We start from the raw sequence: 26531 nt of genomic DNA on the forward strand, positions 1-26531 counted from the left end.
AACCTTTACAGCACTTTTTTTCAAAAACGTCTTTAATCCTTTAATTCACTTGCGGGGCAAAAGTAGGAATTTTTGAAGAGGAATGTTGTGTCTGGATTTGCTCAATTCCTTCAACACAGTATGAAAATAATGTCATGGTTAATAGCTTATCAGAAACCTAAGGAAGATGTAGTTGCTTAAGAATAGCTGAGTAAATTGCTGCTGATAAATCATAAATCATACAACACATGGGACAAAGTAGAATCCAGGAATGCATCTAAGATGTGAATATAAGTAGATGATTATCAGTCAAATTAATTTGATATGAACTATGTAAAATACAATGCAGTTGTGATATGAACCTATATGGGCGATATGAGCCCAATAACCTTTACACCATTTAATAAAGAGATGGTTTATATGAAATACTGTACGCTCTTATAAAAAGGTACAAAAGCTGTTACTGGGGCGGTACCTGTTTTTCAAAAGTACATCTTTGTACCTGAAGGGTGCATATTACATTGGTAACCCAGATAGACATCACTTAATTTCTTACATATGCTTAAAAAAACTAACTTTTAAGCATATAAAATTGATTAAACTAAAACATTTTATTGAAATGAACTTACAATGATGTGGTAGTGAATACCCATAATCCTTTGTGCCTGAATATTTTAATTATTTATGCTTTTCACAGAATATGTATTGATAAAAACTTAAACTATTTAAAAATTTGTGAACATAATGTCATAAAGGTTTAAGCTCTTATATTATTAATGTTGTTTTGTTGTAATTATACTTTTGTGAATTCTCCATTGACATGAACCCTTATCAGCACATTTTATTGTACACTGTAAAAAGTGAAAGTTGGATCTTTACATTTACTTCAATTAGTAACACTTAACATACTTAACTTTTATAAACCTCAATTTTCTCACTTTAAGTGAAACTTTTAAGGTGAATTTTTTTAAATTACTTTAAATACTTAATAACTTTTAACACCTATTTTTTTTACCACACTTACAGTGATTAATGTAAAGCTGCTTTGAAACAATTAAACAATTGTGAAAGCGCTATATAAATAAAATTGAATTGAATTGAGAAAATTTTAGGTGTTACCAATTACCAATGAAGTAATTGTTTAAGTTAATCAAACTTTTACCTTTTTAATTTTCTTCACAGTATTGACAATTCATGTCAAAAAATTATGCTTTGAATGTGAACAATTTTGAGTTTCCTTTTGTGCAATTTTTTTCCTTTTTCCCTTTTGTGCAAACAAAAGGCTATGTGAAAATTAAAGCAACACTATGTAGTTTCCATGTAAAATGACTTACAGCTCCCCCATGTGGTTGAAAAGCGCATAAGTGCCTGGTACAGAGCATGTGAGCGGTGTGGAGCGGTGTGACGCTCCGGTAAATATTCCGCTCTACTGTTCAAGCGCTCCACTCAGTCGCTCACTGCCCAAGCAAGCGCTCCGTTAACTTTCCGCTCACGCTCGCAAATAAACCAATTCCCGCTCAGATCCCGCTCCGACATAAAAAAATATTTAGTAAGCCTAATTGTTTTCTGTACTGACGTTCTTGGATAATTGCATTTAATTAAAATATTAGCTGATAAATAGCAGTTATGTACAGTTGTGTGTTGGCTATTAGACCTAGTTTAACTGATACGGATATAATTCAAATTAACAATTGGTTTCCACGACATCCACATTGTTTTACTAATTCACAATTTTAAGTTATAATAAATGTAATAAGTAATTACGAAATATTATAACAATTCGTTCCCCTTACGAGAAAAAGATTAACAAACTATAATATTATATAAATATATTTGTTGAAAAAACTAAAATAAATTGAAGAACAATTTCTTAACAAGAAGGTTTTTAAGTGCGAATTTACATTGCATCGGTAAAAACAGAACACAGTGTCTTAAAGAAATTAAAATTAGACAGTATTTATGAACCTGTAAATGTACAAAACGAATGCAATACAGAATATTTATTTATGGCATTTTCAATAGTATATTAGTAGATAAATTAACATGTATCTATGAAAACGAATAAATCATTATTTTGGCTAAATTAATCTGGATAGATCATTTTAGTCAGACTAAACATTTCATCATTTCAGTACAAGAACAAGCTTAAATGCTATCTATAACAACTTACATTTTATCCCAAATGTTACATGGTCGAAAATATGTAGAAATATAGCCTATACGAGAACAAATTACAGAACAAAAATGTTAAGGTCACGCGGACCGAACGAAAAGCCGTTAATTAAGTGGACTCTCTGTAAAATAGAGGATGTGCTGAATCAGTCGAGTCGGCAGATTATCATCAATGTTTATAATGTTCCACGCAGATACTGTTGATGAAAAAATTTAATATCTAAATGTCCAGGTAAGTCAAGTGTTCAGTCAGTTAATACTAAATGCACCGGCGTTTTTGGCTACAGCTTCCTCATCCACGGAGTGGCCGCTGTACATACACAAAGAACTATAAATGTTTTTATTTTAAGTGGTTTTAATGCTGGTAAGCAATCAGTTATATTATGTACAAATATATTTGTATTTGTGTTGATCAGTTAGATTAAAGTTATTTTAATCTTTAAAACTGCATCTAGATGCAGACGACGCTACAGTTATTCTGTCATCTTAGTTTCATTTCTTTCATTTATATATAAGGCTGACAACTTCATTAAAACAATATTTGAACTCCATAACTTATTGCTAGCCATTTTTACAGATTCTGGAACTAGCAAATTACCAAAGGGCATTCTGGGATGAGCGAGCGGTGCTGAGCGTATTGAGCGAGCGGAGCAGAATTTTCGGAAATGCGCTCTGCGCTCTGATGGAAATATTACCGCACCGCTCAACGCTCCGCTCCCGCTCCGCACCGCTCACATGCCAGACACTCTTCTGCAGGCAGGGGGAGGGGCGGGGCTGTGTTTCCTACCCTCCACCACCACTTTCAGAGTGTGCTTGTAGCAGCTAGGAGGCTGCTCAGGTTGCAGCAACAGTTCAATTTGTCCAGTTAAAAGTTGTTCTATCACGGAAATAATTTTAGAGACATTATTTTAAGGTAAAAAAACTACATAGTGTTGCTTTAAAAGTTGTTTAAAGAATAAGCCTGAATGAACCTTTTTTGAACCTTTATTTTTAGGAGTTAGATTAAATCCTATCACTGACACTATCTTGTATGACACAGAAATTACACACTGCATGCATCGTCGTGGCACAGTTTTATTTGCAACCTTAAAATGGTATTACTCCTTACGCATAATTGTATTTATTTACACACTGTTAAATAATTATTAATCAAAGACTTGAAAGTTTTTATAGTTAAATGACCTACAGTACATTACAAAGTTTTTAACTTATGACTTTTAGTAAAACAAATCAGTAATCAACGTTAGATTACAGAAAAGATTAGTCAGAGTACATTATGATAAATAGCCTTCATCATATCAGTAATAGCAGTGCCCGAGGAATTATTGCATATAATAAATAGCCACAAATACACCATGAAGTGATAAACACAAGCATAATGCTTACTTGATATTGTATGCAGTTAACCCATTTGCACAAGGTCAAATTATGCAGACCTAACATATAGACTACTGCAAAACTCTCAGTTGTGATTTGCCACGCGGTTTGTAAAGACATAAATATATCTAGTATGAAATGCATCCCTGAATCTACTGCTTTGTCTGTTGAACTAGTTGTTGGAAACACAGACTGGTATATGCAGTTTTCCAGTGTGTCGTCCTTAAAGTGCCATTACAGTTTTAACCACAGGGTGGATTTATAAAGAGCTGTCTGCTCCTTAACAATCAATCAGTAACTTCTTACATACTTTCATGACTACTTTGTTTCAGTGTTTTTTTATGAGCAGACAAAACAATTCAGATAAGATAAACACATTCTGCACATATTTACTTTTCCTGTTGTATTTCCAATTCTATCGGACCTCCGCTGTAGAACACAAAATGAGATGGGGACCCTTTATCCATGCCCTGAAAATAGGAATCATGTTCCTTCGTGGTCACCATTCACTTTCATTGTATGAAGAAAGCAACTGCTAGGAAATTCTGCTAATTCACTTTGTATGCAGGAAGGTCATTACTAAATGTTGACATCATTTTTATTTTGGTGTGAACTAACCCTTCAATGCTGTATGTGTGTGTGTATATATATATATATAAGATATTGTCATAATGAATAAGATTCGAATTCAACTCATTCCACAATCTCTGTGCTCGTAATATAATATTATATTGGCCCGTTGGAATTCATGAGATTATAATTTGGTATTTGATCCAGACTGTTCCTCTTGTTCATCAGGTGGCTCCTCATTCGTGTCAGCCATCATGAATGAGTCTGTGGAGCGGTTACTCATTCTCATTGGTGCTAGACGTCTGAGGTTGGTGGGCGTCCAGGGCAGTCGTCCTTGGGCCCTCTGGGAAGGGGCCACGCTGGACCCCGTTTGTCTTTGCCAGGGTGGGGTTCTCATGGGAGGACAGCTGTCTGTCTCCTCTACGTATCCTGGATTATCTATACCAGCTGTAGAGATACACAGTAAGTATGATGTTGAAATGAAAGAAAACCCATATGATATTTTGGTGTATACAACAATAATGCTCAGTTGGTTGCCTTAGCATCGTTAAGATTGTGGGTTCGATTCTCAGTGAACAGAGAAGTCATTCTAGATAACATTGCCTGCCAAATGTGTAAAAATAATACATTGAAATTGTACAATAAATAAAAAATTGCCCTTTTCCCTAATGAAAGTGATTTTAGGTTTGGTCTGTCAGACTTCAGTATGACTAAAATATACCAGAAAATCATCTAAAGCCAAGACACATGGGCAACTTTATGAACCTAAATAATTGTATACTGTTATTGGTCAAAATATTGTTATATGTAAATGAAGATATTTTTAATCAAGCAGGAAACAGGAGCACCAATATGGAGGACCACAAGAGTCATGCAAAATGTAATAAAGAACTTCAATATATAATAACTACCTGGACAATAAAAATAGCAATTAATAATTGTTTAAATTGTTTTTTAAATGTTTAATAATTTGTTTAAAAATTCATTAATTAATTTATAAATAAATAGACAAAGTTACAAAAAAATCATTATGTAACATTTTATTAGGCAATAAAAAGTGAGATTATAAAAATAATGTAGAAATGAAATATTAATCCATTAATAAATAGTTCAAATTAATATAACAATTTACAAAAACAACATAAAACACTCAATAAGTTCATCATTTTAAATTGCATTTATAAATTCTTAATTAAATAATGGAATTTCAAAATGTATTTCAAAAAGCGATTTAAAAAGAGAAATAAATAACTGGATTTATAAATTGAACTACAAATACAGGTTTAAATTAGGCATTTAAAAGGACATTTCTGTTTTCATTTTCCCGATAGTTCTCCTTATTCTTTTCGCTATTCGATTTGCTTTTCGTTTTAGCCTCTCTATTTAGCTTTTCCGAGATCTATAAATCTGCGCATGACATACAATCAGAGCCAATCAGCGAGCCTGTTACATCCACCTGGCCATAGCTAATTTGCATTTCTCATTTGAACATTTGCAAGGACCCAAAAAGTCACGGAAAAGCTAAATAGAGAGGTTAAAACGAAAGCAAATTGAATAGGGAAAAGAATAAGAAGAACCATCGGGAAAATGAAAACAGATATGTTAAACGGAAATGCCCTTTTAAATGCCTAATTTAAACCTGTATATAAATCCAGTTATTTATTTCTCTTTTTAAATTGCTTTTTGAAATACATTTTGAAATTCCATTATTTAATTAAGAATTTATAAATGCAATTTAAAATGATGAACTTATTGAGTGTTTTATGTTGTTTTGTAAATTGTTATATTACTTTAAACTATTTATTAATGGATTAATATTTCATTTCTACGTTATTTTTATAATCTCACTTTTTATTGCCTATTAAAATTTTCCATAATGATTTTTTTTTGTAACTTTGTCTATTTATTTATAGATTAATTAATGAATTTTTAAACAAATTTATTAATTGCTATTTTTATTGTTCAGGTAGTTATTAAATATTGAAGTTCTTTATTACATTTTGCATGACTCTTGTGGTCCTCCATACACCATTGACTTCCAGAGCAGGAAAGAAATAAACTATGGAAGTCAGTGGTACTCAAAAATCACCTACATTGCACATATGCAAACACTTTAGGGTTAGTAAATAATGACAGAATTTTGGGTGAACTGTATAATGTCAAATGTTGGTTATAACAGCTAAATAAATGCATAATAAAATACAGTAAAAAAGCTGACCATTTTGGTTGTATTCAGCCTATGCTGGGTAAAATATAAACATTCTATGTTAATTTAACCAAACGACTGGGTTTGTCCATTTCTGACCCAAAACTGGGTTAAAAATAACCCAGCATTTTTTAGGTTGTTGAGTGTACTAAATACAGTATGTTGATATCACAAACATTCATGCATGCATACCTCCAGTTTCGTTTGTCCTTCTGGAGAAATTTGCAGCGAACTCACTGCTAGACGCACTGTCTGCAGAAAACTCAAAATCTGACCGGACCAAACAAAAATATATTAATTTGGACTTTAAACATAAGAAAGCTACTACACCCCCAAAATACTGGACAGAACCAACCATTGGGTTATAAACAAACCAGTTCTGGGTTGTTTTAAGCCCTGTTTGGGTGATTCTCACGAAATTAGACTTATGAGGTGTCAAGAAACATTTTGATAAAAAAATAAGTGCAAAGTAAGGGGCCAGTCACACCAATAGCGTTTATGGCAGTTGCAGGCGCCTTTTTTGAATGATATTCTATGGGCAGGGCGCGTTTGCGCGCTGTTTATGCGCGCCGAGCGCCTTGCGGTTTTTTGCCGCCTGCCGCGCACGCGTTTATGAAGGAGCGCTGAGAGCGGAGAAGCGCCTGACGTCATTCGTGTCTTTCCATTGTCCAATCGAATGAGGGGAGAGGCGGGCCTTACGTTGTGGTGAGGGAAGTTAACAGTTGCTTTGAAGAACCGGACACCACTCGCTCACTCTCTCCTGTGTGTTTGTGCACCTCTCACCCTCAAACAAGGTCAGAGCAAGCGTCCTCTTTTTAAAGTTTCTGCTAATATGACAGTTAACAGCAAAAGAGCGCTCACGCTTCAATATTTGATTGACAAGACAGCTGACTCGGTGGTTGCTTAGCAATATGAAAAGCCGCGTCGCACTGCTCTTTTTTTTAAAAAGGCAGTGCGTCGCGCCTTGCGTTTGCAAGCGTTTAAAGCGCTTTTGGTGTGACTGCAGCCTTAGAGTATCAAAATAAGAAGCATACAGTTACAAACATCTCTTCATGTACTATTTTGCACATGATTTCAAATTACATCATAAAAACCAATTATGTTGTTTTTTCCACATTTAAGGGGAACATTTTCATTACCACAACATGTCCATGACTGGATTTGGGTTCTTTGACATGGAAATATTTATAATTAAAAAAATCAAAAATAAAAAGCTTCAGTGCATGTAAGAAAGAAACATGTGGTATTTGGTGATCATTGGTAAATGTAGAGACAATAATAAGGAATATAAATGTATTCAAGACCAATTTTCTCATCCTCCGCAACAACTTTCAATCATTGTTTATGCCCTCAAGGAACTAACATTTTAAATAAAAAAAGTGGTTGAAAAAGACATAATTGGCGGTGACACTCAAGATGGCTACCATGTAAGCAGTTCTTATTTTTTCTCTCCAGATAAAAGTTGAAATTTAGTTTGTCATAGTATCTAGACAACTTTTTAGTTCTCATTACCGAAACATGAGTTTGTAAAAGCATATATGTAATGTAATATCATGTTGTTGTAATGTTAATTTTTGATAATGATAATCTAAAGAAATGTAAATAATTCTATAGGTAAATATTTTTTAAATCCTCTAAAAATAATGGTTATAGTAAGTTCAGATCTTAATCTTATATGTGCAAAAAAATGGCTTCAAGGGCTTTTTAAAAATTCTGATGCTGGACACCTTCTAAATCTGGATTTCATGAGAATCACCTGTTTGGGTAACAACAACCAAGGTTTATTTATAACCCACTGGTTGTTTTTGTATTTACTCAACCATTGGTTAAACATCCACATTTTTTTATAAAATGTTACCTTCGTCTCCATATGGATGGGTTCTGGATGGGTCTGCAGGCTTATTATTTGGCTGAAAATACAAATTATGTATAGTGTAATACTATTATATAATGTATTTTTTTATTTAATGTATGTTTTTATAGCACATCAAACTGATGTGTAAAAAAGAGAAGAGGAAAACTACACCATTTTAAGTTAAGTTACCCTTGAGGATGTGCAGATTTAATACCTTCAGTTGTGAATCCTTCTTTGAATGTTTTGGGATTTTTTTGGAATGGCTGACGCTCTTCTTTGCAGCTTTGAAGGACTCGAGTCGGTTTCTCATGGTCCTCTGGAAGATCTCCTGCAATTCATCCGGATTCTCATTGGAGTTATAGTTATTGCGGCTATAAGTGGGGCGGTTCTGTCCGGAAAGAGGAAAAATGAATGAAAGACTGTGAAGTTCGTCCACTGGACAAAACTTAGTTTGTTTTTTATTTTTTATTGATGGGAAAGCGAAGCATGGTGTGTGGATGTTCTTACAAATCTCCTGCTCTTGTACAGATGCTCATCTAGTACATGATGGGCATTGAGATCTTCATTCATCTTCATCATATCCTGTTCTTGGATGTCCAAGGATACAGAGGGAACCGGGTGCTTTCTGATTGAACAAAAACCCAAGAACTTTAATCCTACATACATGACGCATTTATGAACGTATGCAGAGCGTATTTAACCCCATAACTGATTTACCCTCAGGTTACATAGCAACATATCTGGTGGACTACTTACACGATAGAGTTCACAGGAACGTTGTCAATGTTAAAGTCATAATCCGACATGTCAGCCATGATGTCAGGCATGAAGTCCGCGTAGTCTAAATCTAGCTTCTTCTTGAAGTCTACATTGGCTGTGTCATAATTTCGAATGAAACCCAAAGAGCCTTTGCTTTCATTCTAAATGTAAAAAAACAGTATTCTTCAGAGCATTCACTGTACTGTGGTATTTGTAGTTGTATTTGCAAATGCAAATGCAACGGAAAAAACATAACAGTAATGTACAATATAAAACCAAATTTCAGCAAAACATTTCAAATCACAAAACAATTCAGACTCAAATAAATGCTGGATTATTTTAACCCCTTTGTTGGATCAAAAAGGGACAAACCCCTGCAGGGTTAAATTAACGCACTTTATATTTGACCCAACGCTGGGTTGAAAATAACCCAGCACTGTAATAAGAAATTAATTAGTGACTTCATGCGAGCAGTTTGCGAGCTTTTAACTTGACAACATTAACTTTTGCTCACCTCTATGACGTAATTTTTGGCGTCCTCCACATTGAGTGTGTGGAAGGCGGCTAAAATTTTATCATTGATCTTTCTGGAATCTTTCTTCATTAGTAACCAGCAGAGGTATTTTTTATCAAAGTGATTCCAACTAAGAAAGTAAAAAAAGATATGATTGTACACATTTACATTTGTTAATTTATGTTATTTATATTGTTTTCTCTTTGAAGCAGTAGAATGCTCACTGTCTGGTCCACCAGTTGTCTCCCATTCGTCCGCAGATGTCTTCCATTGCTGTTACTGTGTGCTCAAATACCTATAGAGAAAGAGAGAGATACGATGATACCTTAAAATCAGATACTAAATGTTTGTCACACCACAGTAAAATGTGGTAAAAACCACCCAGCCAAATTTGAATGATGAAAAACCCGCAATAAAATAAGTTTGAAAACAGTCAGGATTCTCTGTTCTCAAACTCTAGGGGCATGTCCGTTGTCTGTGTTGAAACCACACCCTCTTGTGAGAAACCTGCCATCTCTCTTTAACTTTCACATACAGCTACAACTTAAATGGATACTCGCAATTGTGTTAGGGGCGGAGCCATGCTCAGTGGCTTTAGTGCATCATCGAGCCACCGTTTTAGCCCTGCCCAAATAATCATGAACACAGAAATGTGGAAAATAACAGTTTAATAACGGTGTAACTCCTCAATTCAGTACTACGTAGTTCACAGTCTTTGTAATGTGTTTTAGCAATACATTTATAATGTGTTTAGAAACAATTCTCTGAAATGACTTTAATTATATTCATAACATTCCTGTAGTTCAGTCCATTTGCAGTGAAAAGTCCAAGGCTTGATTCCCAGAGAATAGGCATGCTGATAACATGTATAGCTTGAATGCACATGTTAGTGCATCTGGCAAATGCATAAATTTTATAATAATGTTCATGATTCTCAAAATACACTAGTCAACATTCGAAGTGGATCAAAAAAGTTTATCAAAGGTGTCCTAAGACAAGAACACATATTGTCCAATATTTTAAGACAACTTTTATGAAAGGTTTTGATCCACTTCAAATGTTGAGTAGTATAATTATTTCTTGTCATGACTGATAGTTACCCTGTTGGCTGTCTTTCCATTGAGTGTCAGGTCAGACAGAGTTGCCCTTTTAACATTCAGCCATTGAACCAGTGGTTTCATGGTGATTCCCTACAAGAAAAGCAGACACAGTGAATATCAGGTGTGTAAGGCTGCGTAATGATTAATCGCAACTAATCGTTTGCAAAATAAAAGTTTTTTGCCTACGACATATATTTGTGTGTGGATATTGTGTATAATAATTATGTGTATATATATATAACACACACACACACACACATGCATATATATATATATATTTAAAGAAATATTTAAATGTGTATATACATTTTTATATTTATATATAATAAATATTATGTATAAATATGAATACCTAATATATACATATATTTGTTTCTTAAAATTATACATGCATGTGTGTGTATTTATATATATATACATAATTATTATTCACAGTACACACACATATGATGTAAGCAAAAACTTTTATTTTGCAAACGATTAGTTGCGATTAATCGTTACGCAGCCCTAATTAGGTAGGTGGAATATACAAACACTACCGATGAAAAGTTTTGGATCACTCCGTCGTTCTTTATTTTAAATTTTTTTCCACATTACAGAATAATCATAAACTCATCCACACTATGGCATAACAAAAATGTAACGTGTGGGAATTATGTTGGTGACTAAAAGTATCCCAAAAAAATAACTAAACTCTGTTATATTTTATCATCTAAAATGCAGTCACCCTTTGCCTAGAAATTAGGAGTTTTAATTTTAATTCAATATTCAGTCTAAGTCATCTATTTCAAAAATAATATTTTAAAATAAAATTTTAGTTTTCAAATAACCGAAATTAATCTGTTTGGCACAGGTATGTTTTTTTATTTACAAAAGTAATTTCAAGCATTTAACTTTCACAGTAAATGATTTTTAAGATCATAGTTAACATTTCAGTCAAGTGTTTCAAAACTTTTGACCGGTAGTGTGCATGCATATTCAACTAAACCATTGTGGTTATTTGTTAGTGGATGGGCGGGGTCCACACCTGAAGAACGACAGTGAAATACACCACGATGAGCGTGGTACTCAACATCAGATTCTTCTCTGGGATCTTTTTCTCATCCAAACCTGCAGCCAATCCGTACGCCACAGCGCCTCGCAGACCACCGTAGCCCATCACAAACTGATCTGTGAGGCTGATAGGAATTAATCTAGTCTGGTTTAAGATCCAGTTCAGGAAGAAAACACCTGCAGAAAGCAGAATAACATTTTAGGAATGAACACAATGGTTTGCATAATGTAAATAGCTGTTCAGTTTGTAGTCCTAAAACTTAAAAGAGAATAAATGACATTTGTTATGCACAATTTCAATTACGCTCAGTTGCACTTATTCAACTAACAACCTAACGAAGAAAATGTACTTCATTGGAAAACTTGGAAATAGATTTTTTAAGCACACACAACAGTTTCACAATTCACGTTTGAGGTGAGTGTGCATAATTCATGTTGTGTAAAACAAAAAGGAAAACTCTATAACTAATAGTAACCACAGAGCTTATTTGACTGCTGAAAACTGCTGTTAAAAAAAACATTACACATTTTTTTAGGAATCAGACATATTGTCGTCCTCATAACTAAACCACTCCATAAGTAAAATATCATATGTGTTATACAAATACATTTTTAATGTCTTTTGCAGTCTGACTCACCCGTGATCCTGAATACAATGATGAAGAGGATGGTGAGAAGGATAAAGCCTGTGTTCCAAACCCAAATGTTTACATCAATGGCCGAAACTCCCAGGAATACGAAGATCATGGTCTCCGAGCCATTGGCCATCACCTTCAGGGCGTAACGTAACGTTGACACCGATTTCTCATCCATGTTGGCGTTGATGTACTTCTGACAGCAGACCCCACAAAAGGTAATCCTATCACACACACAAACCATATTTTTGCCACACTGTCTGTTAATTTCTTCTAAAACGTTAAGAATTGTTTGCGGTCTTTTACTTTGCCAAATTATGAACTTAATAAACAGTATGTGAAGATTGCAAAACAATTGAAATAAAACTTAAAGCAAGATAATTAAGATCTTACGAAAGGATCGCAGAGAGCGACATCATCTCAGCCGTCAGGTATGACAGGTAACCAATGACAATGATGAAACCAGCTTCAATCACCTGGACTTTATGGGTAATCCTTGTCAATATGGATGTTAGAATTGCAAATACGACACCGATGAACGAACCTCCAAATGCCACCACAGCAAACGAAACTAGAAGAAAAATGTCCATTGACTGAACAGCAAGGTGTTTATACAGAGACCACATTGAATATTTTACTAGTTAAAATGTAAACATTTTAACATCAATATCTTTTGTACAAGACAAGATATTTCCTCAATGCACTGTATGCATTTCGACAGTCGACTGGGAATCAAACCCATGACCTTTGTGTTCCTAATGCAATTTACAATTTAGATCGAGTCTTTCAAATAGGAGACTTTTTTTCACAAGTGGTCTCAGATTTTTTGGCCTCATATGTTTAAGTGAATGAGTCTAAGAGGGAAAATTAATCTTCATACCTATGCCCTTGATGATCTCCGCAGCATCGATCTTCGGGCCTCCCAGAGACACAAAGGCATCAAACACATTATAAAGCACCTGTGATGTAGAAAACAAGAGACATATTAACAGACTCGTTCTTAGAAACGACTTGGCAAAAATAAATGGCCAACATTCTTACTACTGTGACTCCATCATTCAGCAGCGACTCTCCAAACACCAGGATGTAGAGCACTTCATTCACATGCACCTCTTCAAACACAGCGATGACAGCCACAGGGTCAACAGCCGACAACAGTGCACCAAACAACAAAAACTGAAGGCAGCCGATGTTCAAGGTCCCTGAGAGCCAACGGCATTGTAAAATTAATGAAATGATCATGCATTATCTGTATAATACATTTTGACCTATAAGCAAAACTAGGATTTACCCATAGCGCCCCCTTCGTAGCAGCCCCACAGCGCGATTCCCACTGTACCGGCATTCCAGCACGTTCCGATAACAGCGTGGAGCAAAATGGCACCCAGGTTGCCGAAGAAATGTTTGTTTGGCATGCAGTAACTCGCATCCAAGACGATCTGGGGCAGCAGGTAGTAGAAGAAGTTGATTGGTGCCAGTTTGAAAGTTTGGGCCTTGTCCGCTCCCCATACCATTCCTCCCAAAACGAATCCGAGCATGATGAGCAGACCACTCTCTGGGATCACTTTAGTAAAGTTGTGGTTCAGTTGAGTCACTGGAGAAAAATTTAAATATATGAAAAATTTTGGATTCTAAAAATTTTTTCTGTTGGTTTACACAAATTTCTGATTAAATGGATTGTTCGTTGGCATTTCATTTTATTTTTATTCCAATTTTCCACTTTATCTCAAGCTCATCTATAAATATGCCTAAGTATTGCTGAAACACTTGTTGATATGCAGTTATTGCAGTAAGAAAATGTGGCAGTGTGAAGATTTTGAAAGTTAAAATATTACTTCAATTGGTAACACTTAAAAAAAAGTACTTTAGGTGTAAATGTTCAGCTGGAAAAACAGATTTTTTTTAGTTTAACCAATTGAAGTAATACTTTAAAGTGATACAACTTTTCACATTTAACAGTGTGGAGGAATTTGATGAGAAACCTCTAAACTGGACATCAACCAGTGAAAACCCAGCTAATCCGTAAAAAGTGAAAAGTTGGATCAACTTAAAAAAGGTGAAAAGTGTTAGTTGAATAAAATGTAAAAAATTTAGGTGTTACTTAATTGTAGTCATTTTTTATGTTGAACCAACTTTCACTTTTTACCGTGTTAAGTCATTTTTGTGGTTGAAAAATAACCCTACACACTGAATCCACCTTTGCTAATTTAAGGAGGGGAAAATGGTTTGTGCGCCAAGTGCAAAGTCTAAAGGGGTTGTTCCTATTTTCATAATAGGTAATGGGTTTTTTTGGGGCGTAACGTGCAATAAACCAATGAGAGTTTCATTTCTCATCCCCTTTAAAAGCCAGTTGCGCTCGCTATGCCGATTCCCTATTTAGATGGCGGAATTTGTAAACTGAAAAACTAAAAATAGGAAGAAGACCCCCAGTTTAAGATTGATGTTAAAAATTTGAGTTATTTTCATTTGTATTGAAGTCTTTTATTTTTTATTTTTATTAAAACTTTTAAAATTTGTTTTCTTTTAGTCATGGAAGTAAAATTATCAGGCTTTTAATAGCTGTGAATGAATAGCCTATATGATCAGTGTATTTAAAAAAAATAATTAGCTAATATGCAAAAAAAGGTTTGTACTCTAAAAACACTTTATTTGTAACAATGAGAAGTTAAAGAACATCCAAATATGTGTTTGGCTCGTCATGTAAACTTATATGCATCACGCGTGATGTCAAAATACAAGCCTGCTGCAAATAGGTTGAAATGGTTTATGATTAAAGAGACCCTCACGTTCACAAAATACTCGCAAGACACTAACTTTTTTTTTTTTTTTTTTTTAAGATATTTTGGGCCATTTTTGCCTTTATTGGATAGTAATTTAGGAGACGACAGGAAAGTATAGGGTGAAGAGAGTGGTATGGGATTGGCAAAGGACCTCGAGTCGGGATTCGAACTCGGGTCGCCAGAAGTGCGTCTGCACCATATGTCGGAGCACCGTCCACTACACCATCGGCTCCGACGCAAGACACTAACTTAACCCTAAACTCTGATTACATATGAGATTAAGCGAGTATCTGGCAAACACAAGCTTTTGACGCATGTGCAGCAGACACATATTTTGACAAAACGCATGATGCACATAAGTTCACATGACGCGCCAAACACATTTTTTGACATGACGAGCGACACACATAAAAGGTTAAATACATGTTGCGACGAGCTTCGCATCGTGCACCCTTAAAAATAAATCACCGGCCGCCACTGTTTCCCACAGAACACTTGGTGAAACCAACAATAAAATATTGAAACAAACAACTTTATGCTCACTAGAACTTTGTGATTTATTTGAGATCAGTGACTTAAAATGAGCTAAAAATTAAACACTCTGAATGATGTCTCATTTTGTTTGACAGAACAGGCATTTAGAGGCGGATGGAGGACATATCCTGCTCAATGTTTAGGGGTAAGTTAACCTGGGTATGTGACACTGAATATATTTCCTTTAAGATGTTTCCTATTTCTTGGACCAGTCCGGCAGTGCAGCTTAACTTGTTTTGGTGAGTTGTTGATCCTAGAGAAAATTGCTCACTGCTTGTGCATTTTTCTTTTAAAGGTTAATGAGACCTAAGGTTTTCAGTTGCAGTATATGTTACATTTAAGTATCAACTTTGTCTCAAAAAATGCTGGGTTGTCTTTTCTATAGGGTAATTTATTGGGTCCATATTTAACAACCCAGCCTTATTTTCAAGTTCACTTTTAACCCTCATTTTGTTTTAAATTAAGTGTTTAGGTTTATGCATGAATTATGTTTTTTATCTTATTTAAATCTCTGGATTTGACATTTTTCACATCATGCATTGCAGCATGAATACTTTAAAGAGGACCTATTTCATAAAAAAACGATGTTATTTTGTGTATTTGGTATAAAACAATGTGTTTGCGTTGTTTATGGTTAAAAACACTTTCTTTTCAACATACCGTACATTTTTGTAGCTCCCGATTTCATTTTAAAAGCTCTGTGTCCCTGATTGGCCAGCTAATCTGTATCTGTATCTCTGACATCAGCTGGATATGTGACACTCCTTACTATGTTTGAAAGATTCGGTTGCTAACTTACAGGATGTGAGTCCGAAGGGGAAGGAATTATGATAATGTCGCTCTTTAGGAAGTAAACTGTTGCCTACAATTCGTGTGTTTGTTGTAGTCCAAGAAAAGAGATTTACGTTGGAGACGATAACTCGCGTCATCGTTTACTTTGGGGTTTGTACCTTTTCTACCTAACATGTACTAATACACACTTACACACCAAAGGAAATGTAAAAACGTGAATCGGACAATAGGTGCTCTTTAACTGCTACTTTTATATGAGTGTTGTTTTGCTGTATGTTGTCTTTTATCTTGTCCTCTTTCTTGTGTTAAAATAAGACGTGTAAAATAATAACATTTTTACATTGTTAACTGGCCGAACAGTAAATGTTTTGTTAATCTAACAAGGGTATATTACTGAAACAAGACATTTTACGTTCAGTGAATGAAACATTTAAGTCTTAAGTATAGATTTAACTTCAAGTTACCTGTTTGTATAACAAGGCAAAATTGACATTTTTAGGGCAGCGAGTTACCTGGGCTTACAGTGTTTGTAAAAGCTGAGATCTCTTCTGAATATAAAGAGAGTAATTTGAGGTATTTTCTGGATAGTATGGAAATATAATACTCCCATTGCTTTTGTTTAGTCTTGTTGCTTTCTAGGAAACATAAATCACAGACGTCATTAAATCCCATTGGATTGTTGAAGCTGTTTTCATTCATTCAGTATTTTAAAACCCCACCTCAGTCAGATCTTGTCAAGCTTTTGTCTCAATGAGATTGTGCTGTACTTTTAAGTGCCCACAATTCCTAAACTTTGCAATGTATTCTCAGTGTATAACTAATATTATGTAATGGGATTATTTCCTTGATCCTTGGCACGCTATCACGGCCCATTGAGAAGTCTCATGTTTAAACCTTGCAATTATTTAGCCAACCAACAATTAAAGTACTATGCGATTTTTGCTGAATATTTTGATTTAAAGCATTGAATAGTTTGAATCTTGCCAACCGCGCCATTGAGCAACAGCAGATGTAATGCTTAACAAACGGAACAGGATTAACTTAGTATATTGTTTAGTACACCTGGTTGACCTATCTCGTGTGTGGACGTGTAACTACACCGGCTGTTAAAAAATATTCAGGAAGTTGAGAGCTTCAGGGGGACAATTACATCCTTTATGGTGTGGGTGACCTTGAATTTATGTTTTAACCGAGCTAAAATGATTTTAATGATTATAATAATGCTGTAAAGATAGCAGGTGTATTTAATGAAAATATAATGTAATGATTGATATGTTTGTGACGCCTGTCCCGTTTACTGTACACAGTTTGGTGTACTTAACTGTCATTTTAAAAACATTAAGCTGTAATGCAGTTTACAAGTTTATTTGCATTGGGAGAACCAACAAAATACAAGTGTAAATACATGTCTCTGCGATAGATTAGAAAGTGTGCATGAGAAACATTGAACTGCTGCTGTGCCTGAAGTTATAACCTATAAATAAGGTTGCAAGGGCTTCAAGGACAGGACTACACAGCAGGGGTCTCCACTGGTTTTATGCCCAAAGACTCACAGGTGGACATAGAGAGTAGGCATTGTTGCTATAACACTGTAAAAAAATTATATTGCACTTATATTTTAACTTTAATCAACTTGAATTTAGTCATACATTTTTTTTTCTTGAATTGCTGTAATTTTAAAAAATTTGCTTTATTTTAACTTTATTTATAATAATATATAGAAATTCCTTACTAGTCAAGAAAGTTTAATGGAATTATAGTGTGAAACTGTAACATAAATTTGCACTTATATTTAATCACTTAAAAGTAGGGATGTCAAAAGATTAATCGTGATTAATCGCATACAAAATAAAAGTTTGTTTTTGCATAATAAATGTGTGTGTTTGAAATTATTTGGTATATATGTATTATATTTATTTTTTTATTTATTTTTATATATTTTATTTGATATATAAATGTAATACATTTATATATAAATAAATATATACATAAATAACATGTTTCTTAAATTTCTTAAATGCAAATATATTATGCAAACGCAAACTTTTCTTTTGTATACGATTAATCGCGATTAATCTTTTGACAGCCCTAATTGAAATTATAATCAACCTAAATTTACAAGTCATTTCAACTTTGATTTTTTTATCTTGACTAGTGATGAGTTGCTATAACTTATACTGAATCATGTTTTTTTTTTTTAAATAAAAACAGTCTTTTGCCTTAGTTAAACCAAAAGTAACTATTTAAATGTTTGAAAGAGAAACACAAACATTTAATCAAAATGATTATTATTTTTTAAATAAAGTGAACAGCATTTAAAAAAAATCTTGAGTTCACAAAAACTGATAACATGTATACATTGTAATGCACTTTAAGTTGTTTTGAATAAATGCGTCTGCCAAATGAGTAAATATCGTCCCTAAAATGCATGTTTGAGGTGACAAATCTTAAAATATATTGGTGCCATGTTTTTTCTAAGGCACATTTATAAAACTACCTAAATGTCCTAAACTAAGGACTACTAGAGGACTACTAATTAAAATGCAATACTAAATTGGCTTAATGCTGTTGTCTCAACAAGCAGTTTAAAAGTATGCGACACCTTCTGGTGTCAAATAAGTTCATGTAAGTCTCAAGATCCAACTTCACTATGCCTTTGAGGAAAGTCAAAGATGCATGGGGGTCATTAATTATTTAATGTAGTACATTATTAACCAGCAGTAAGGTATTGTTTCAATACTGCCATTTCTTTGAAAGCAATATGAAAGGAATATAATGTCCCTGTTTGTACATGTTTACCGATATGACGTTATAGTTCATGTTCTGGAACTAAATTAGCATTTAATTCTTGCCAACAGGCGATTAACAGACTATCAATGAGCTTTTGCACGCAGGATCTTTGTACAAACAGAATTGGAACATAAACTTCAGGTCACATTGACAAGAAACATGAAAGACTGTACTCTACAGCTATCATAGTAAACATAAATATTGCCCTGCCACATTTGTTTCATTTACCTTCAACATAACATACAGCATAATGTTTTCAGTGCAAATAAAAGTCGCTTTGGTTTCAAATAGTATGATGGCATAAACAAGGCAAACTAGATTTAACCTGAAATGTAACATCAGGTACAGAATTTCAGTATCTGATTCTGTGTGTTTGTGAGATGATTCAAATTCAGTTTTTTTTTCTAAATGCAGTCTTAAGCTCATAAACCACACATACAAGTGACAAAGATGTGTTTAAGACAGGCAAAAATACTTTCTTTTATAACAACTGTCAGAAAATAAAGGTTTAAAACTGTACATTTTTTTTCGCTGGGGTGGTACCTTAAGGTTTGTACACCTTTACATGTATACAAAACATAATACAATGTTGTTCCATTATTATGTACATTTAGAGGTACAGTTAAATGTTTTGTAGCCCTAATATTTTTAACTGGTACAAAATTGGCCCTTAAATGTACACAATAGATACTTAGGGTATAATATTGTACCCCAAAAGGTATAACATTTTAATGTGCTGCATACCCATAAAGGTACAAAAATGAACATTTGAACCGCAGTACCATCCCAGTGATAGAAAAGGAATATTTTTAAACCTTTATTTCTGATGAAATGATGTCAAATCAACATATATTTTATGTTACTTTAATTTAACAAATAAAATTTCTTGTTTTTATAAGTTATGTCAACTTATTACAAGTGAAAACTTATAAATAGGTTCAATTGACTTGCAAAACCAAGTTGTTTTAACTTCAAACTACTTTTTTACAGTTATATGTTCAATGGGGATTCATCTTCAAGATAAAAATGTGGATAAAGTTAAACAATCTAATCCTTTAGGTCAGTGGTTTTTAAACTGGGGGCCGCAAGATTATGCTGGGGGACCCCAGTTTTATGACATTTTATGACATACATTAATTTATCATAAATTCTGTGTAATTAAACATCAGACTAACCAACAGCACCACATTGTATCATTTAATATGTTTTGTTTAAGTCAAAATGAAAGTTTTAGTATGTTTTAATCATACATTTTCTTTGGGGGGGGGGCACGAAGGGATGCACCGTGCACAAGGGTGGCCACAACCGGAAAACTTTGAGAAACACTGCTTTAGGTGACCCCTCAAATTTTTCGGCCTGTCTGGCATATAAACTTGACTCATCACTAAAAACATTCTAAAGTTAAACTAAAGTAAAATTTTAAAGGGGCCATGGCATGAAAATCTGACTTTTTCCATGTTTAAGTGCTATTATTGGGTCCCTAGTGCTGCTATCAACGTAGAAAATATGAAAAAGATCAACCCAGTAACTTAGTTTTGGTGAACCATTCTCTACAAGCACTTGAAAAAATAGGTCGTTGAAAATTGGCTCTTCTTATGATGTCATAAGGAGCTCTTATTATAATAAAACCACCCCTTAATCCAACCACAGCACTGCTATTTAGTGCAGAGAGAAAATAATTCACAGAACAATTGAGTTTCAATTTCAACAAACCACCATCATTGTGATCAGTGTTTGAATTTCATCTGCTCATGTGCATTTTAAAGGACACACCCAAAACGGCACATTTTTGCACACACCTAGATAGTGGCAATTTTAACATGCTATAATAAATTATTTATATGGTATTTTGAGCTAAAACTTCATATATGTGCTCTGGGGACACCAAAGATTTATTTGACATCTTAAAAAAGTCCTGTGACATGGCCCCTTTAAGTTATATTAACCAATTGAAGGTTTTTTTTCACTTTTTACAGCATACTGTAGATTTTATTTCTAGATGCCATCAGATTGGCTGCCATACCCAAACATCCACCCGCCCCTCGACAGATCCTATGACTGATTCCCACACGCCCGCTAAATCCCCAAACCCATCTGTCAGAGATCATCCACCTTAATCTTTTAATACCAACAACGCCTACTGCTAAACCTGATCTAACACTCATTCAGTGGACAACTCTGCACTCTTAATGCCACATTGGTTGCCTGGTTCAAGTTTCCAGCTACCGGGTAAAAAGTAATTGTCCACAAAAAATATAAACATATATTAGATATTATAACACACTGTTATGATGTCAAATCAACATACAGTACTGAGCAAAAGTCTTAGGCCACCACCACCAGACTTGTTGTTTAATGTCCATCCCTATTTATTTTTCAATGTATTTTATTAAGATACAAACAAAAAACATTTAAAATTTAATTTCAGGGCTAAATGTCGTCTTTAGGCATCGTCAGTGTTTAGTGTGACCTCTCTTGGCACTAAACACATCTTGAGCGTTTTTGAGCAGAATGAAGTAAAATAACTAATTTTTTTAAAAATAGAAATTAGGATTTAATTTTATTTAGGTTTAAGAGATCCTGCAGTTTCCTGCTATTGCTCAAATGGAAGGGGAGTTTACCCTAAAAACTTGACACATCAGTTTACATTTTTATACAGTTTTTAATACTACATACATTGGCTGTATTTTCTGGATGTATTATATTAAAGAGACTGAGAAATAATTATATATGAACACTTTAACATTGCAAAAACAACCAATCTAATTCTAGAATGGTGGCCTAAGACTTTTGCACAGAACTGTATATTTTTATGTTACTTTAACTTAATCAAATTAACACTTAATGACATTTTAATGAAAAATTCAATTTGTATCACTGGTAAAAAGTGGTTATGTTGTCTAGGTACTTCATGCTGCATTTGTATTTATAGTGAGGCTACATCAGTGATGATAATCTAGTCTGCAGTATACCTGTGAAGCCACTAGGTGGCAGATATAAATATTGAAACTGCAGGGTGGAGATGACTTTTATCAAATCTACCTTGATGTAGACCAGACAGCATTTTATTGCCGTATTTCTTTTTGATGAGAACAAAAAGGATTAAGAAAAGCAAACATTCTGACAATTATTATTGCGAGAAATGCTTTGCCTTTTTGAATACATGTAGCCTATTGTATCTTTGAGCTATGTAGACTTAGGTCAAAAGGTCATTTTTCATCTCTTAAAATGAACCATTTACCTACACTGAGTTCTTTGTTCTTTATATTCGACAGAGGAAACTATCTGAAAATAATATTTATATATTAACCCAACAGAGAAAAATCTATAAGCATGGTTTCACAGACAAGTTATAAGGATGTTTGAGATGTCTTATCTGAAAAAATTTGCACTGTCATACACTCTCAGGAAAAAAGTACCTTTTTGTTGCTGGGGCGGTACCTTTTAAAAAAGTCCTAATACCGTTAAGATTGAGATGTGTACCTTTGAGGTACCAGTCTAGAGGTACCATTATAGATAAAAAGTGTTATTTTTGAAAAGGTAGTGCCTCAGTGACAACTTTTCTGCTTTCATGTACCTTTTTTCTGAAAGTGTACCTATATACAGTATCTGCACCATTGTTTTGTCTCAAGATGCACACCAGTAATTTTTCTACTTAAATATCCTTATATCACTAAAACTTACCTCTTAGCTTAATCGTAGCCTTGTTTGTGAAACCAGACATAGAATTATTATGCATACATATCAGTCATCTTTAATATACAAAATGCTTCTAAAAGATAAAATACCCTATCAGAAGAAAATGGTTAAAAATGATCCCAATCTGTCACTGGGGCAGTACCCTTTATGAGGTCCTAATATGTATCATTTAGGTAAAGGTGTGTGTACATTTGATACTTATTTGAAGCTTTGAGGAACTAATAATGACTCTTTAGGTGTAAATGTGTACTTTTTAAAAAGGGTACCACCCCAGTGACAGCTAGAGACCATTTTTGACAATTTTTTTCTGTAGGTTTATTAGTGCTTATACACTGTCAGAAAAAAAATTGTACAACTGTAAATGTTTTTATCGCTGGGGTGGTTTTTGTATAATATAAAAATTGCTGTAGTAATGCCGCTATTTGCCAGTAACTTACTGTATATTTACATTTATGTTATTTAATGGCAACCGTTTGTTTAGAGTTAAATTTACATTAAACATTAACAGGTCTTTATCTTTACTGAATAAAACTATAAAATAACAGCCGCATGCAAAGCAAGCTGGGAACCAGAAATCCTCATCAACCTTTTTCAGTTTTTTCCTTCAGATTTTGTTTCCCAGAATGCTTTGCACGAGGCTGTTATTTTAGTTTTATTATGTAAAGATAAAGATAAAGACTTTGTTTAATGTTCATTTAACTTCCAACAAACTGTTGCCAGTAAATAGCATACATTTTAAAGGGATAGTTCTCCCAAAAATAAAAATTGTGTCATCATTTTATTGAATGTTTGTAACCAAACTGGGCATGGACCCCATTTACTTCCGTAGTAGGAAAAAAGAATACATTTACTATGGTAGTAAATGGGGTCCACTAATGGTTTGTTTACAACAGAATTGTTACAACATGAGAATGAGTTAATGATGACAGAATTTTCCTTTTTGGGTGAACTGTCCCTTTAAATCTAAAATACAAAAGGTACAAAATTGTTCCTTAAGGTAAACAATAGGTCCATAGGGAATAATATTGTACCCCAAAAACGTACCACTTTTTAATGTGTTGTGTACCAATAAAGGTACCAAAAATGAACCTTTAAAGGGATAGTGCACCTTAAAATGAAAATTCTGTCATCATTTGCTCATCCTCATGTTGTTTTAAACCTGAATGAATGATGAACACAATAGAAGATATTTTGAGAAATGATGGTAAACACAAAGCAGATAGTGACCATTGACTTCCATAGTAGGAATAAAAAAAAAATATGGAATTCAATGTGTACTGCAACTGTGTGCTTACCATCATTTATCAAAATCCTTTCTTCATCATGTATCACAATACTTCCAAAATATTTTTATTCCTACTATGGAAGTCAATGCTCACTATCTGCTGTGTGTTTAACATCATTTCTCAAAATATCTTCTTTTGTGTTCATCAGAAAAAAGAAATTCATACAGGTTTATAACAACATGAGGATGAGTAAATGATGACAGAATTTTCATTTTAAGGTGAACTATCCCTTTAAGGGGACCACCCTAGCGACAGAAAAGTTATCGTTTTGTACCTTTTTTCTGACATGGTGTATGGGTCTTTTAATCGTTTCATATAAAAGAAAAAAAACAAGGTTGACTGTGATGTTTTTCAATAACACATTGTACATGTTTAAAGTACAGACAGGAACTCAGTCTATGTCTGTAATTTAATATTGTACATATCCGGTAACCTTTCCTTTCCCATTGGACAATGAGCTGTCAGATATAGTCACTGCTGGGCTTTAATAATAATGTCATTGTATTTTGAAGGTAAATTTTCCTTTTTACTGTTTCTACTTTTTCTAAACAGCCAGTACCAGTAAAACATTGTTAACAAATAATTTACTTTAAAACTACAGATGTTTATCTTTACACACAATCCAAGTTGTGACAAAGTAAATATCTGTGGCTTTTTTAACACTTATTGTCCTTTACAGCTTCCCGGCATCTACAGCGTGATAAATTAGTCACAAGTGCTTACCCAATTTACAGAGCCAACAGGTCAATATCCAGAGAGCAACCAGGTATGGAGTTTCTACATGGTGCCACTTCCAGGTGACAATCGGTAAAGTTGTGATGCCCGTAGATGTGTTTCCAGCACTGGACGTGTTGGTTGTGGATCCAGTACTCGCTGCTGTATTTTTGGATAACTTGTAAGTATCTTCATGTCCCTCGGTTATGAAAGCTCTAAATGGTGTACTAAAAAGAACTAATAATACTAAGACAAGTGCACACTTCTGTAGAAAGGCCATATTAGGCAAAGACCGGATTTTGTGTATTTATGAATTCTCTCTGATTCTGCAATCACATTGTCAAAGGGATTCCGAAATGCTGTCTGTCTGTCCCCCCTTACTGTTCCTCTGTCAGTATGAGATTGACTCTGACATGTATATGTCCATTCCCTCTACAGTTTGATCGTCCCTCCTCTAACAAAATATAGATTCTCTTTTGAGTTAGCGTGTGGCCCCTCCCTCATGTTTCTCACAGGTGTGGACGTATTTGTGTGGGACTCATCCTGAAGCATTTTGAAGGACAATTTCTTGTGGCTAACAGGTGGGTTCGTGCACGTGATGAAGGAGCAGAGAGATTATTCAATATCCTTTTACATTTTCAGATGTTATGTAAATGTGCATTTATGGAAAGCTCCAAATGACCACAAATATCCTGAAATTTAGTCAAATCAATTCATCTGACCTAGAGTCATAAAGTTTTGTGGTAAATCAGAAAGGTGTTTTAAAATACCACACGCCATTTGAGGCATGCAAATGAATTGTCCAGTTGTTTCTGCAATGTTTGTCTGTGAAATCCAGGCTAACGTCTCATAATCTAATTCTGAGATTTGAAGAAACAAAGTTTGAATCAATATTAAAGAAATCAAGGTTTCATTTTGACAGATTGTTCTTTACATTATGTAGGATGATGGCATTACAGGAATTATTCAGTTAAAAGTGTGATAATAGGAATGAATAGTTTATACATTAAGTTCTTTTTGCCCTTTGTTTAAGTAACGCAGTTAACGCTGATATGATCTAAGCTCTTAATATTAAAGCTGACTTTATTACAGCAAGATCAGATCACGACACAGACCTCTGAATGTGAAATATTACCATTGCTTTCCAAAGATCATTTGTGTGAATACATCCTGCTTCCCCACCGCAGCTAAGGAGAAGTTCATGAGCACTGTTGGACATTTATAACCCACATGAATCTGTGTTTATAGGACTCTGTTATCAGAAAGTCAAATTTTTTTGAGATGTTCCTGAACTACTTTGCTAACATTATGACAGTGAACCTCATGCCAAAATACAGATTGTTCCCATCACATACAGTTCCTTATGAATAGTATTGGATTTTATAAATGAATAAAGGTCATGTAATAGATAAAAATGTTGTTATTAAGCTGTTTGCCAGTCACTTACTGTAGATTTAAATTTATGTTATTTACTGGCAACAATGAACATTAAACATTAACAAGTTTTTATATTTACAGAATAAAACTATAAAATAATTCCTCATGCAAAGCATTCTTTTTTTCTTAAGATTTTGGTTCACAGAATGCTGTGCATGAGGATGTTATTTTAGGTTTATTCTGTAAAGATAAAGACTTGTTAATGTTTAATGTTTATTTACAAACTGTTGCCAGTATGTAGCCTCCATTTAAATCTAGTAAATTACTGTCTGCCAGCAA

The 26531-nt window shown here is 34.0% G+C and overlaps 1 protein-coding gene across 1 annotated transcript; it reads right to left on the minus strand.

The window, feature by feature from the left end:
- Nucleotides 1-3198: 3198 nt before the first annotated feature.
- Nucleotides 3199-25258, minus strand: slc9a3.2 (solute carrier family 9 member A3, tandem duplicate 2). Its single transcript, XM_065288081.2, has 16 exons — nt 24825-25258; nt 13512-13814; nt 13262-13422; nt 13101-13179; nt 12614-12791; nt 12224-12444; nt 11560-11762; nt 10533-10622; nt 9657-9727; nt 9433-9562; nt 8916-9079; nt 8667-8784; nt 8374-8547; nt 8163-8214; nt 6497-6574; nt 3199-4545 (listed from the first exon to the last, which is right to left on the minus strand). Exons 1-16 carry the CDS (start codon nt 25093-25095, stop codon nt 4283-4285), a joined length of 2556 nt encoding a protein of 851 aa, XP_065144153.1. The 5' UTR covers nt 25096-25258; the 3' UTR covers nt 3199-4282.
- Nucleotides 25259-26531: the final 1273 nt, after the last annotated feature.

Source organism: Paramisgurnus dabryanus, chromosome 19 (assembly GCF_030506205.2).
Source record: "Paramisgurnus dabryanus chromosome 19, PD_genome_1.1, whole genome shotgun sequence".
NCBI classification, from domain to species: Eukaryota; Metazoa; Chordata; class Actinopteri; order Cypriniformes; family Cobitidae; genus Paramisgurnus; species Paramisgurnus dabryanus.

Excerpts from the sequence above, each read along its gene's own strand:
- slc9a3.2 (XM_065288081.2), bottom strand. The coding sequence starts at position 25,095 with ATGGCCTTTCTACAGAAGTGTGCACTTGTCTTAGTATTATTAGTTCTT. Across the intron at positions 8,785-8,915 it reads GTTCCTGTGAACTCTATCGT|AAAGCACCCGGTTCCCTCTG; the intron begins GTAAGTAGTCCA and ends TTGTTCAATCAG. Across the intron at positions 6,575-8,162 it reads CCATCCATATGGAGACGAAG|ATTTTGAGTTTTCTGCAGAC; the intron begins GTAACATTTTAT and ends TGGTCCGGTCAG.